Source organism: Bidens hawaiensis, unplaced genomic scaffold (genome assembly GCF_021521415.1).
Source record: "Bidens hawaiensis isolate Kalapana, Puna unplaced genomic scaffold, B.hawaiensis_p1.1 tig00037224_1, whole genome shotgun sequence".
Lineage (NCBI taxonomy): Eukaryota > Viridiplantae > Streptophyta > Magnoliopsida > Asterales > Asteraceae > Bidens > Bidens hawaiensis.
This window is the reverse complement of record NW_027496493.1, coordinates 152,893-168,097: the sequence shown is the minus strand read 5'-3', so window position 1 is coordinate 168,097 and position 15,205 is coordinate 152,893. Positions and strand designations below refer to the sequence as shown.

The 15,205-nt window shown below is 37.2% G+C and overlaps 2 protein-coding genes across 2 annotated transcripts; both read left to right on the top strand.

Annotated features, from left to right (window-relative positions):
* Nucleotides 1-1,619: 1,619 nt before the first annotated feature.
* Nucleotides 1,620-4,187, top strand: LOC143589102 (FRIGIDA-like protein 3). Its single transcript, XM_077069952.1, has 3 exons — nt 1,620-2,610; nt 3,298-3,470; nt 3,556-4,187. The coding sequence occupies exons 1-3, from the start codon at nt 1,647-1,649 to the stop codon at nt 3,988-3,990; spliced, it is 1,572 nt and encodes a 523-aa protein (XP_076926067.1). The 5' UTR covers nt 1,620-1,646; the 3' UTR covers nt 3,991-4,187.
* Nucleotides 4,188-10,994: 6,807 nt separating this feature from the next.
* LOC143589101 (TPR repeat-containing protein ZIP4-like) lies at nt 10,995-14,884 on the top strand. Its single transcript, XM_077069951.1, has 5 exons — nt 10,995-12,265; nt 12,342-12,531; nt 12,647-12,679; nt 13,061-13,681; nt 14,204-14,884. The coding sequence occupies exons 1-5, from the start codon at nt 10,995-10,997 to the stop codon at nt 14,882-14,884; spliced, it is 2,796 nt and encodes a 931-aa protein (XP_076926066.1).
* The last annotated feature ends 321 nt before the right edge of the window (nt 14,885-15,205 follow it).

Sequence of the window (15,205 nt, the reverse complement as noted above, 5' to 3'; positions counted from 1 at the left end):
TAGTGTTGTATTACATATATGCGATAATGTGTTTTGCATACAATTATTAGTGCCGTATTTGCATATATTCAATAGTGTGTATTTAGATAATGTATTTGTGTTGTATTATATGCAATAAAACACTATTTTATATATACAATACACATTAATGCACATACGCATTAGATCGACGTTTTTTTTTGTTTTTTTAAGAACAATATCATCTTATTAGAAGAAGGAAAGAAAAAAAATCACAAAATAATTTTTTTAAAATAGTTAAAAATAATTCCTTACTAGTTCTCTAGTTCTCTCTAGATTCCACCCATATATATATATATAGTAAGGATCCTAAGCGAATCATTTGAAAATTGAGAACTTTGAGAACCATTTTAGACCACTAAAAAAACCTCTAAAAAATATTTAAAAAAGTTATAAAACAAAAAAAACAAAAAATTTTAAAAAGTAAAATAACCAAAATTCTTATATTTCATTCCGGTTTCATAAAAAAACTTTGTATTATACACATGTGTATAATTTTATTTAATCTCTAGTTACGTAATGTACACTTATGTACATTATCATTTACCTTAAATTATACATATATGTATAAAAACATGTATGTACATATCCATATATGTATAATTTAGCTAAACCGGGACTTTTTTTTATGAACCGGGATGATAAATAAGAATTTTTGGTTTTTTTACTTTTTTTTATTTTTGGGTTTTTTATGATCTATAATTGTTTTCAAACTTCTCAATTTTAAAATAGTTTTCACATTATCTCAATCATATATATATATATATAAATATATATATATATAGGATTAACAAGTTTTAAAATCCTATATACATACATAATAATTTAAAATCAATTTTACAATTAAATAAAGAGTGACAAGAAAAGTTAAAAGGAAAATTTGTTAATTAAGACAGAGTGAAGTAAGATAAAGTAAATGGTGTAATTTATATACGGAGCCATAATCTTGAAACAACCAAAGTCATTAACGAAAGTAGATTATGTTAGTTTAATTAATGAATATTGGCAATAGCAAAGATGAGTGTGGCGGAAGCAAAATGTCTGGAAAAGAAAAGAGGAAAGAGAAGAGAGTATTTGGTTGCTACCCATCTCATCTCATCTCATCCGAAGCCGCCTTCATTATTTCTTTGTTTCTTCCCCATCTCATCCGAAGCCGCCTTCATTATTTCTTTGTTTCTTCCCCCCCCCCCCAAATGCCTTAGAACACGACTCTCCGATTCGCCTCCTCCGGTAAGTCCACTCCATTTCAGATCCAACCACTTTTCTACCCAAATTAGGGTTTTTATTTTACCAACTTCCTGTTGGTATGTTCATTCAGTGATTACGATTATCATTCATCGTTTTCTTATTATTTTTCTTTTACTCTTAGGGTTAGGGTTTTTGTACTAGATAGATCTCTTACTGGCTGTGTTGCATCATTCATTATCATCTTTTTGTTTTATTTACATTTTGGTCTTTGGTGTAGATCTCGTAAACAGTTTTCCTGTTCTTGTTGAAAGAGGTCATTTTAGGTCACTTTTCCACATCTTTAACATTATAAAAGTTTTCAAGAATTGAGGCTTCCTTTCCTTTGATGTATTTAAACACATTCATACTGTTGTTGGCTTATTTTCAGTTTCTACAACACCATGGAAGATGCAAAATCTGTTGCCTCACTCCTAGAGTCAACAACCTCTAAGATCCAACAACTGCAGAGAGCATTCGCTGAGCTGGAAAGTTACCGAGCCGTAACCCTTAACCTCAAATGGAAACAAATTGAGGACCATTTTCATGGACTCGAGAAGTCCTTGAAAAGGCGTTTTACCGAGCTGGAAGACCAAGAACGAGAATTTGAGCTAAAAACAACTCAATCCCGACATATTCTCGAGAAACGTCAGGCAGCTGTAACCGCCAAAGAAGAAGCATCACTGGAACGACTCCAAGATAAACGAGACGCTGCTGTTGCTGCCATTAACAGGCGCATGAATGGAATCACTGAAGCCGATCCCGTTGTTGAAGAAGATATTGTTGATATTGAAAAGTTATCTGAAAGCGATATGAAGGCGTTATCAAACCCTCAACTTGCCAAGTTATGTGAAGAGAATGATGCAAAAGGACTCCACACATTCATATCAGATAACCGGAAGAATCTTTCTTCTATCAAAGAGGAGATCCCGATTGCATTGAAGGCTTCAACGGATCCCGGTGGTCTGGTTTTGGATTCCTTAACTGGATTCTACATGTCATCAGAGGACGTGAAGAAATATTCCAACCTTTTAGGTCAAAGAAGGACGTGCATTATGCTAATGGAATGTTTTAGCATTTTGCTAACAAATGTAGGTGACAAGTATGCTTCAAAGGTTGTTTCTAAAGACGTCAAGGAACGGGCTCGGGCTATTGCTGATGAATGGAAACCAAAGTTGGATGATCTTGATGTGGATGCTAGTAATGGGAACTCTTTGGAAGCTCATGCTTTCTTGCAACTTGTGGCTACTTTTGGCATTGATTCTGAATATTCTCAAGAAGATTTGGCTAAATTGATACCGATGGTGTGTCGGCGCCGCCAGACTGCTGATCTATGCCGCTTCCTTGGGTTGTCAGACAAGATACCAGGTATGTTTTTATTAAAGAACAGAACGCTTGATAAACCGTTTATAAATGAACGAACATGAACAAAATGTCTTGTCCGTTTGTTTATGTTCATTCATTTACGTGCATATATGTTTGTATATATTCAGTTAAACTTTTTAAACACAATACAATTGAGTCCAGTTTTATTAATGTTTTAGGCCAGGCAAATTGAATTGATGCTCATGTTTTATATCAATGGGTGTTTGCTGGGTTATGTTTGTTCACCTATGTTTGGTTATTTTTGTTCGTTTGTGTTTGTTTATGGTTGTGAACTCTCTGTTTATACTATTATTAAACGGGTGCGAACACACTCATTTTCTTAACGAACACGGACAGGAAAACCCTATTTGTTTAATTGTTTGGATTGTTTGTTTGGTTAGAGTTAAACAAATGAACACGGACATGTCCCATTTACAAGCCTTTTTCTCATATCGAAACAATATGGGCAGGTCAAAGCGGGTTGACCCACAAGCATATTTTTATTTTATTTTTTAACTTTCATAAAAAAGAATGTGTTAAATATGATTATGCAAGTTATATTATTACAAAACTAATCTTAACTCTGTTTTGATGAAAAACAAGATTACCAAGTTTATATCCAAATTGTGAGAATTTGTAAGTTTAACTTTTGAGTCATTGCTTCCTTTTCTTATATTATCTTTTTGTTAGGTGTAATTGATGTGTTGGTGAATAGTGGAAGGCATATTGATGCTGTTAACCTAGCATTTGCATTTGAGCTCACTAAACAGTTCTCTCCAGTTTCAATATTGAAATCATATTTGACCGAGTCAAGGCGGGTCCCATCAGCCATCAAATCAGCAAACATGTCTCCATCCGCACAGGTTTGTTCCTCATTTTATAACTTAACTTTTTGTATGATACTCGTGAATTACTTTACATTAATATGTTTAAATATTCAAATTGTAGAATGATGTCAGCGAGAGAGAATTGCATGCACTAAAGGCTGTGATCAAGTCTATTGAAGACCACAAGCTTGAAGACGCATACCCACTGGGCCCGCTTCAAAAAAGGATCCTTCAGCTTGAGAAAGCAAAAGCTGACGAAAAACGAGCCACAGAAGTTGCAAAACCTCAACCCAAAAGACCCCGAGCCAATGGCATCATTACACCCCGAAACAACTCTAACTTTGCTGCTGACAAGAACTTCTATGGTACTAGGATGACAGATAACAGGTATGGACCACCAACGCAATACGTGTATGACAACAGAACCTATGGCTACCCGGCTCCAGTTGAGACTCACATTCCTCAGTATATGGGTGCACCGGCTTACAACATGGCTCCTAACCATGGTCACTATTTTGCAACCGGTTACCAGTACCAGGCCCCGTATCTGCACTAAAGTTGTAGGAAATGGTGACAAGACTTTCGACTTGTCTTTAACTTCTAGGAGTTAACCCACCTTGTTGGACTAATCAGATGTTTTACTGTATTAATATTGTGACTAAAAGTATGTTAAGGTTGTGTTTAGTTTTAAAACTGGTTGTGTTAGGTGATACTGGAGTCGTGTAATCCTCAAATATATGCACTTTTCTGTTGGTTGTGTTTATGAACTGTTGAAATTGACCCAACTGCCCAAAGTATATAAGGTCGCTTCAATGTTTGGCGTTAACATATATTTTTTTTTTCATTTTAGGAAGATAAAGTTCTGTATACATCTTTATCATTTTTTTTAAACATATACAAAATTAAGTTTTGGAAAATCTGAACCCTCAATTTGTGATTTAATGGTGACGTTCTGTGTCAATTAAATCATTGTAGTTCTGGTTAGAAGAATTGGGATTTGGTTATCACTATCGAAGGTGATCAGAAGGCTTGATGCAAACTTTGTGGAACTTTTTTAAAGCACGATTCAAACTCGACTTTGAGAAAGCATATCGAGAGGCCATTTTGCAAGGCCTTGAAAGGCGTTCGCGCAACCGACCAAGTGGACTTGGGTAAAGATGGTACACTATTTCGTTACAGCACGAACCAAGTTCAAGATAGAATGACAAAGTTCGTTATTCAACAAGGTTTGCCGTTTAACCTGTTTGACAACCCGGAGTTGACTTCGTTGATTCGAGAAACTCTACAACCGCGATACACACATGTAAGTCGTACTACACTAAGACGTCATTGTATCAAGTTGTGGGAGTGTGCAAAAAAAGAGTTAACCGAGTTTTTAATACTTTAGAATCGATGGTTAGTTTAACTATCGATGTTTGGTCGGCACCACACGGGTTACCCGAATCATACATATGTGTCACCGCTCATTGGGTTGATCCGATGACATGGCAATTGATGAAACGCACCATCGCTTTTGAAAACTTCCCGTTCCCACATACTGCCGAAAAAATGTTTGAATTGGTTGATGAAGTTATGACGACTTACAACTTGAAAAATAAAATATTTTCGATTTTGTTTGACAACGCATCAAACAATACAAAGGCGGCGGAAAAATTTATCATTAAATATTCACCACCTTGTTATGGGGATTTTTTTCATGTTCGATGTGTTACACATATCATCAACTTGGTTGTTCAACAAGGTCTCAGCAATGAAAACATTTGTCAAGATTTAAGTTTCTTTATACTTATGTTACAAGATGTTTTCAAAAGTGGTAAAAGAAGACATCTAGAATATAAGAACTATTGCAAATCGGTTGAAAGAAAATATTTGGGGCCGAATTGGGACGTTCCAACCCGTTGGAACTCAACTTGTCATATGCTCAAGTGTGCTTTTGCCCAACGCCAAACTCTACAATGTTTTCATAACAATCTTGTTGATGTACGCGAAACCGATATGGTTCCCGAAAGTGTTTGGGTCCATGTCGGTTTTTTGTTGGAGTATCTTGATGTGTTCAAAACCTCAACAACTAAGTTATCGGGAGTTTATTATCCTATTAGTTGTTGGGTTTTGCAAGAATTGTACAACATGTCTTCTACTTTTAGAGAGTTTGAGGAGAAGAACAAACTATTCAAGAATATTGTTGCGGTAATGAATTAAAAGTTCTTAAAATATTTTGAAAACATACCGCCGGTCTTTACTTATGCCGCCGCTTTAAACCCCTATTGGAATGTTAATGGGGTTGAGACATTGATCGAGGAAATATTCGACAACATGGAAATGCACGAGATCGGCCCAAAGTTGTCGACGGAAGCGAAGGAAAAGTTTAACAAACACCTTCAAGACCTTTATGACCATTATTTTCAAATTTATGGTCCAAGCATGAGATCGTCTTTTGTGAGGCAACAACGACTGGTAGGCCGTGCATGGGCAAACTTATAAACTTGATGAATGCAGTTCGTGAATCAGCATCTAAGAGGCAAAAAGGAAACACACCAACTAGCAAACTTGGTCGATATAGTGGAGCAAACTATGTTGAGGGCGCAACGGTCGACGAAATTCGCAATATTGATTTGTTGGCTTAGTGGAAAGGAAAACAAAATGAAATTCCTATTCTATCCGTCATGGCTCATGATTTGCTTGCCGTGCAAGCCTCAACAGTTGCTTCCGAATCGGTTTTTTTCTCTTAGTGGGAGGGTATTATCAATGCGACGAACAAAATTAACTCCAGAGTTTCTAGAGGTTTGCATTTGCCTAAAGGACCATTTGGATTTGGTAGATCGTGTACAACACAAGGAAAACTTCAAAGACGAAATACCAATAGAGCGTTCTATTCATGAGGATGAGGTGGAGGACAGGCTTTCTTCCGAGAATTCGGGTGGTGAAGAAGACGAGGGTGAAGAGTGAAGACTAAGAAGACTTGTAATGTTTTATTTGTTTTAGTATATAATTTGTAACACGATCAAATTTTAAGTAATATTTAAGTTTTGCTATGTTTATTAACTAGCTTTGCTTTGTTTTTTACTAGTAATCTTTTATTTCTTATTAGCATGTTTTATTTTTTGTTGCCTTATCAATTGATTACAATAACGACGACGAACATTTTATTATATAAACAACACATATTACAAACATGACGATACTAAACATAACAACTTAAACTAAAAAACAGCGTCCATCGTTTTAATCAGGCGTTCTACAACGATTAAGCGTTGTTACCGGCGGTAGGTGCTTGAGTTGTAGAGCCGGACGACTCTCCCGCTTCCGCTTTCTTGGCATTCAACTTTTTTTTCTCACAACAATATTTATTGATATGCTTGCGTAAGGTGGAGTTCGACCCTGCTTTCAGAAACTTCGAACAGTACTTGCACCGGGGCATCTCTTGTGAGCCGGTCATGACACACAAATCGTAATGAACCCAAACTTCGGGACATCGTGTTGTTTCGATCACCATGACAACGTCGTCGTTACTTGCCATCGTTTGTCGGTTTAAGCTTAATTGTGATTTAGAGTGTGTTTTAGAGTTTTGAAAGTGGTTTAACAAATTATACAAAACGCCTTGCTATATAGTATGTGGGTAAGTAGTTTATAGTTAAAAAACCGGTTCCAACGGTCAAAAACGGCTATTTAGCCGTTGGAACCGGTTCCTAACGACTATATTGTTTAAATTTCAAAATAACCCGGTGTACCCGGTTTTTAGTCCATCGGGTCGGTTCGGAACCGATCAGGTTTCTGACTGGAACCAGTCCCATTTTGTACCCGGTATAAAAAAAACAGGTTTCGAACCGGTTCCGAGTTTTAAAAAAACCCGATATTGTGCATCTCTAGTTCTAGTAATGGTATAATTTTCTCTTTTTGTTTGTATGAAACTAGGATTAGGATCTCGCGCTTCACGACGGGACCGTTAAATTGACCAAAAAAGCATAAGTAAAAACGTTATACCATAAACTCGTTGCAAGTTGACGCGAAGTCAGTCTATATCAAGTTACGACATCGAAACTAAATAAAAGAAATAAACCCGTCAATGCCAAAATACAACAAATTATTACATGTAGAACTAAAAAAATGGCACGTTACATCTGCAAACCAACACAAATTCGGTTAGTATCAGCGGTGTCAACACAAATTCGTAAACATGAATTAGTAAGCCAAAAAAAATATTTTGAAGGTGAGGTATTAAACGTTGAAACACGGATATAAAACCATGCGACGATAGAATATTTTTAAATCATGAAAAAAGTTTCGATTATTGTAAAGACGGACTATAAAAAATTTGAAAACAAAGTCTAAGAAAATCATTTAACCGACAAATAAAACATGTAAAGCCGACCCTTGTTCAAGTTTAGTGTTTAAAAATATAGTTTGTTAAATATTTTTAATTAGTTGAAAAAAATAAGTAAAATGAAGGAAATAAAAACCATTATTATTATTTATGGAATTATAGCTAGTGATATAATATTTAAAAATTGAATAGTAAGCTGAATAGTTTTTTTAGGAGGATTCAATCCTCTTTTTAATATATATATATTAATAACGAATCAGCTAAAACGAAGCTCGGATGAAGCCGGTACGCGCGTACGAAGATAAACGAGCTGGATGTCGAAAAACGTCAGAAAATGGCATGGCCGAGCTACGTGACCAGGTCATACGATTCAAGAAGCATGTGGTGGATTCCATCAAGTCCCAAGGCTGCCAAGAACATCCATAAATCATAAAAACGACTGTTTTGTCTTCTAGCGGGCTTTGTGGGCTTGTTTTAATCTATTTTATATTAGGAAAAAGGTGTTTTAACATATATATAAAGGGTTTATACCCTATGAACGATTTTTAATCATCTTTCCAGCCATCACATCTGCTAAAGTCGAAATACCAAGGAGGAGGAGCTTCCGGATCGGAGTTTCATCAACCGGTTGTCGGTTTTGCTTGTTTTAACGTTTGTGAGTTCGTTATGAGTTTTAGACTTTGAAACAAGTTCCAATCAGTTTGTAATGAATACTTTGAGCTTAATTATCATTATTATCTACTGTTCATTCATTATGGTTGGCTAAATTTGTTTGAATCGCTTAGGTTTGATGTTTAACGGTTGATTGATCACTTTTCGGGTGTTGATTTCGTGTTTGATTGTTTAGTTATTGTAAAGTTCATAATTTTTGATATTATTCCATGAAACTTGCTGCCATTAGATGTATTTTAGGTTGCATGAGCCCCGAGTAGTTGATTATTGCATGAATTTGTTTCGTGCAGTCGTTAATTGCTAGTTCGGTTAATACTGAGTGTGTTGATTGATTGTGGTAGACGCGTGCCATTAGGGTTTATGTTTCTTGAATCATTTAGGTCAGCAGGATCATCCTCTTTGAGTTGGACCAAAACCTTAGGGGTTAGCTTATCTCTCTGCTTTAGTTGATTTAGTTACCCGTTGCGAGACCACGTGCGGTTTTCTAGCTATCGACTAGGTTAGTTTTTAAGTTGAGTTATTTTATCCTTAATATTGAATTACCCCTCTCTTCCAAGGTTTGTAATTAGCTCGAGCCTTAGTGAGGATTGTGATTTTGATACGGACCATGTAATAAATCATTAAGGTACGTAATTAAACAACCATAAATTAAAAGCTAAATAGACGTTGTTAGGGTTTTCTGGTAAAACTGACCGTAGGGACCCAGTTGCCTTGATTACATCTATCTTAGTTCATCTTTAGACGTCGGTTTCAAACTCTTTTTAGCACCTGAACCATCCTATACCCGTTAAGTCATCTTACCTAGGTGATTCGTTTTCTTATTATCGTTAGTTCCGTTAAGTTTCACCGTTAGCTAAGTTAAGTTAGTTAAGTTTAGTTAGTTTAAATAATTAAGATAAATAAATATATTATTTAGGCAGGACTTAGATTAGGGTTAATTATCTGAGCCGTTCTCACGTGTCTTTGTGTTCGACATCAGGACTTCCATTAGACTGTGCTGCTACGCGACCGGTACACTTGCCGTTTGTGTGAAGTTTAGTTAGGATTGTTTGGTTTTATAAATTTAAGACTTAGTGTTGAATTGCGAGAATTAGTTATTAATATTTATATATAGCTTTTCGCACATCAATATCCGATGAGAAACGGGTAAACAGAAAGCAAACCCACGTCCGAGAATGATAATCGCCTCTCTTTGAAAAATCGAAGGGACGGAAAACAGAGCCGGTCGGAAAAAGGGGAATTAGGTTATCTATTTCTGAAGCTGTGAGCTTACAGATCTCGGAAGACGGATGAGTATGCAGGTTTTGAGATTGTAAAACATCAGGATCCAGTTTCTTAGAGAAAGAGATATGTTTTTTCGACATGATATAAAATTAAAAGAAAGAAGAAGAGAAGAAGGTTAACTGGTTTTCGCTTCACTAGTTTATGAAGAGTGAATAATAAGAGACAACATATATATAGCCGGAAGGGGAGTTCCCAATGAAAACCTATAGCTGTAAAATGATTATTTTTAGGATGCCAAATCTCACATATTTTGCAGGGATTTGAATTTAAAGGAAAAATGACAGCTATGATCTTGTCACAACCGTCATTTTGGGGCAATTGTTAGGGCTCAGAAATTTGATGTTGTGAATATATTATCCTAGCATATGTTTTGGATTAGTTATCCTTAGCATGTGTTCCAAATCTTGTCAGGATTAAGGATCATCAGTACTTATTATTGATTACTAATGATTGTTCTCTTTATGATATTAATATTAACGCAGGTAAAATGGCTAATGACTAAGTCCAACATATTATTTCGCCATCAAAGTCATTAAACAACGTGGTAAAATCATGTAACGGCTATGTGAAAGAAATGGGCTTGATTGGAAGCTAAAAAAATACGGATTTCAGTAATTATATTTTTATCTATATAATGAGGCTCTGGCAGTAGAATATACATACGATACACACCTGTAACACACACACACACACACTTAGCATTCTCTCTTGTAATCACTGTCTTAGCTCATGCCTTGTACTACACTTCTTTGTTTATATATAAAAGTGGTGATAGATGATTGTCATCACCGGGGTTTTTATACCGGCAATCTCATATTGATCAAGGGTTTTTCCTCGTAACAAAATCACTGTATTCCTTTCCATTTTTGCTCATATAATAACCATTGTCATTCAAGCACCTTACCTCACAAAACTAATTTGGTTACATATCCTTATGTCTGATTTTTGACCAAAACAATTATATATGAGCTATTGAAGCCTTATACTACTCGTATAGAGCTATACGGGTTGTATAGGTTGCAAAAAGTTGTCTTCTTATTCCCTCCGTATACTTGTCCGTCACAAATGGCCTCTACAAGCAAACACCATGGGAGTGGTACATGCATCTCAATCCCTTTGAAATTGAAGTAACCAACATTTAAAAAAATAATAATATGAGTAGTATTTGGTTAAGAAAAAATGATGCCGTAAGCTTAAACCAAAATAAGCAAGTTTATGAAGTACAAAAAGTTGTTTCCGTGAATTTGAAAAAGAAATAACATTCCCCTTCCCGCCAAAACAAAATGCGAATCGCCGAGATCTCTTCGCCCCAGCCACAGCCACAACCACCGGACTCAACGACCGATCTCCTCCGTGAACTAGAATCACTGACAAGAGAAGTCGAAGGCCACTCACCGGAATCAGCCATCGCCACCAGCCTCCGTCATGTGCTGAGTCAGCTGACTCCACTCGCGCCGTTCCAAAACCACGTCAAGCTCCAGATATGGAAACTCAGCTACCGCTTGTGGAACGCCTGCATCGATCTCTCCAACTTCGCCCGTACATCACTCACAACCGAACACGCCCAACTCCGCCAATCCGCCGCCGATCTCCTCCACCTCGCCCTCGACGTCTCCGGCGTCCCGTCGCCCTGCTTCAAATGCGCCTCGTTTTACTATAGAACCGGCACCATCTGGTACCAACTCCTTAGTTACGATTTAGCTAATAGCTGCTTCGAGAAGGCCACCGACCTGACGGCTACAATCAACGTCTCCGATGTCCAAGAGCGTAGGATGCTTCTGGATCTGCATATCGCCAGAGCGAAAACCGCGTGGGAGCTATCGGATAAAAATTTAGCTATTAATTTACTGAATAGGTCGAAGAAGGTGTTGTTTGGGATTGCGGATAATTATATGGCGTTGGCGAACCAGTATATGTGTTTCGGAAAGCCAGCTTTGTCGAAAAGTGAAGCAGGTGGCGTAAATAATGCCGTGAAGTTAATGAGTGAGGCTTTGGAGTTATGTGAGAAAGGATTGAGAAATGTGAACATGGCGGATGAGAAACAAGCGTTGAAGGAATTGAGGTTGAAGACGTTGAGATTTATGGCGGCGGCGCATTTGCAGAGGGACGAGTTTGATAGTGTTTTGAAGTGTGTGAGAGTTTTGAGAGAGGGTGAGAAAGGCGAGCATCATCCGAGTTCAAGTGTGTTAGCGATGAAGGCTTGGTTAGGGCTGGGAAGATATGGGGAGGCCGAGAAGGAGTTGAAGGGTATGGTGGTGTATAAGGGGATTCCGGAGGGTGTTTGGGTGTCTGCAGTGGAGGCATACTTGCAGGCGGTGGGGAGTTCTGGGGATCAGACAGCGATGGCGGTGTTTTTGGGAGGCTTAGGGAGGTGTCGGATTAGTGCTGGTGCTGCCATTAGGGTGGTTCAGAGAGTGGCTGCTGATTGTGTTAATGGCGATGGACCTAGAGTTAGGGCTAAAGTGGTTGCGGACTTTGTTTCGAATGACAAAGTTGTTGCTATTTTTTCTGATGCAAAAGAGAGGTCTGGTATGCATGCTCTTCTATGGAACTGGTAAGCCACTGTTTATGTTATAGTTGAACTGATCTCAGTTATCAAATAACACTGATATGTTGAAGTTGTGTTTCAGTGCTGCAGATCATTTCAGGTCTAAGGATTATGAGGTGAGTGCAGAATTGTTTGAGAAATCTTTGCTATATGTTCCTCATGATATAGAGAATCGATCTCTGCGTGCAAAGGGCTTTAGAGTACTGTGCTTATGTCATCTAGCTCTCTCTCATTTTGATAGAGCTCAAGAATACATTGATGAGGCTGCTAAGGTACTCTCAACTTTCCTGCAACAACTTTCTCATGAATACAACAATAAAATACTTTATGCATTATAACCTTTAGATGATATTTTCTTAACTTAGTTTTTGCTTTCCTCAATTGCAGCTGGAACCTAACATTGCTTGTGTTTTCCTGAAGGTATGTGTTCTGCGTGTGTGCTTTACTTTAATTAATGTACATATTGAATTCAATATGAACAAGTGATCAACATTCATTTTCCTAAACACATTCTTTATTTTAAGATTCTAAGCACAATTTCCATCTATCTCTGACTGCAACTTATTTTGTGGGAAGTTTTTACATTGAAGTTACATGTTGCCTATTGTAGTAATTATCGTTAATGAAACTTAATGGTTCTTGATCAAGTCCACAATATTTGTTGAATTGTAAAATAATTTCTTGAAAAAAAATGCAAAATTCATGCACCAAGGAGTAATCTTGAGCTTGTTATCTGTAAATAAACGCTTCAGTTTTCTCGTTAAAGAGTAGTTAAAGTATGTTCCGTTTATAACTCTGCAGTTCAAGATTTATCTGCAAAACAATGATCATAATGGTGCTATTACTCAAATTCAAGCAATGCCTGCATGCATTGACTTTACTCCCGACTTCCTCTCACTCTCAGCCCATGAAGCGATCGCATGTCGTGCATTTTCGGTTGCAGTTGACTCGTTATCCTGTCTTTTGACTTTCTTTTCAACAGGAAAACCAATGCCAACAGCAGAAGTTATTGTTTTCAGAACCCTCATCGCAATTCTCATTCAACAACCTCAAAATGAAAATGAGGTTCTTAAATATATGAAACGGGCTCACACTCGTTTCTCTGATCTTGGACCCGGACGGTTTTTTGGGTCGGGTGAGGCTGGAAGACGGGAACGGAATTGGTTTGCTTTGAATCTGTGGAATATTGGTTTGAAAAGTGGCCAAGACAAAAATTATGAGTTATGTGCAGAGCTTTTTAGATTGTGTGCTGAATATTATGGTGTTAGTATTGATGGAGAAATGGAGGGAAACAATCTGATGGTGTGCAAGTCCATAGTATTAGCTGTGTCTGCCATGTTAGCTGGTGAGAAGCTAAGTAATGATCCATTGACTGACAATGAAGTCAAACAAGCCATTGATTTGCTAGAAAGAGCTGAAAAGGTACTAATTAACAAGGCAGTTTTCATCCATCTAAACGGGTCAATTCGGTTATGTTTTGGCTTGACCCGACCTGTATCAACATGTAGGGGTCTGCATGGGTTGGTTTGGGCTCAAATCGAACAAAAGCCCGGAATTTTGGTTTTTGAGCTTTTGAAAACCGTTCAGTTATGATTTTCGGTTTAGGTTCGGTTCAGTTTTTCATTTGGGCCTAAAATTTTCTGAGCTGAAAAAGAGAATTGTTCTATAATAATGAATTTGGGCCTAAATCTTTTTATTACTAATAATTATTTGATAACTATACATTTGGGCTAAAATAATATGGGTTGCACTATTTTTAAAATTTATTTAAATTACTTAAAATTCAAACTTTAAAATGGAGATCCCTAAATATAGTTCGGTTCAGTTTTAATTACATTCAAAACCGAAACTGGACCGAAAGCTCAGTTTTTACGAACACATAAAACCAACTGTCCGTTTTTGTTCAGTTGTTTGGGGTTTGATCATTCATTTTCTGTAATACAGATGCTAATGTCGGGCTTCACGAAGACGCGTATAGACGATGATCAAACCACTACAATTGAACCTCATTTCTACTTTATATACACAATGAGTGCATACGATCTATACACGCGAATCACCGACACAGAATCAAAACAGATTCTGTTAATAAAAAACTATGCTAGTTCCAAACATTGCAACACGAATTACCTTGTGCAAATCGGTCTAAATGCATCAGAAGGACCACAATCAAACACTGAAGTAGCCACATTTTGTCTCAACACTTGTATCTCCTTACTCCTTTCCTCTTCATCACCCGATTATCAAACCGTTGCTCTCGTTCTTAGAAAGCTGATTACAATAACCGGTGTTCATAGATGCAACAATAAGTTCAATGGCAATGATGATGATGATGATGATGGGGTGTATGGGATGTATAAGAAGGCATATAGGATTATGGTGGGGCTGAATGCGGGTGAGTATCCGGTTGGGGAAGGGAAATGGCTCGCAATGACAGCATGGAACCGGGCAGCTTTGCCGCTGAGGTTGGGGCAGGTGGTGGAGGCGAAGAAGTGGATGGATATGGGGATGGAGTTGGCGGGTCGGGTTGCGGGTATGGACACGTACAAGTCGTGCATGGAGGACTATGTTTGTGGGGTTGAAAAGAAACTTCGGACTCATGGTCATTTGATTGTTGGAAGCTGATATGATATTAGTGTCCTTGTAAATCAAGTTTTTAAAGATGAATGGATATAGGTTCAAATCACCTGATTTGTAAATGTACTGGTTTGGGTAATCTTACATGTTATTGTTTAGTAGACCAAGTGAATACCAATCGGTTGGTAACCTGGTATAATAATTCGAAAACTATATTCAAAATTTGTAACTTGAATTCCGTTTGGTTTTCTCGAGCCTGATTCAAATAATGACAAATCGAGACATAATCTAGGTTGCATGGTTTTGACCCCAGGAATTTACTTAACTTCGTCTTGTTAAAAGACATTGATTAGGGGTGAAAGACTTTAA

Coding starts and splice junctions, on each gene's coding strand:
- LOC143589102 (XM_077069952.1), top strand. CDS start 1,647: ATGGAAGATGCAAAATCTGTTGCCTCACTCCTAGAGTCAACAACCTCT. Junction 2,611..3,297: donor GTTGTCAGACAAGATACCAG/GTATGTTTTTAT, acceptor TCTTTTTGTTAG/GTGTAATTGATGTGTTGGTG. Junction 3,471..3,555: donor ACATGTCTCCATCCGCACAG/GTTTGTTCCTCA, acceptor TTCAAATTGTAG/AATGATGTCAGCGAGAGAGA.
- LOC143589101 (XM_077069951.1), top strand. CDS start 10,995: ATGCGAATCGCCGAGATCTCTTCGCCCCAGCCACAGCCACAACCACCG. Junction 12,266..12,341: donor CATGCTCTTCTATGGAACTG/GTAAGCCACTGT, acceptor GTTGTGTTTCAG/TGCTGCAGATCATTTCAGGT. Junction 13,682..14,203: donor TGCTAGAAAGAGCTGAAAAG/GTACTAATTAAC, acceptor TCTGTAATACAG/ATGCTAATGTCGGGCTTCAC.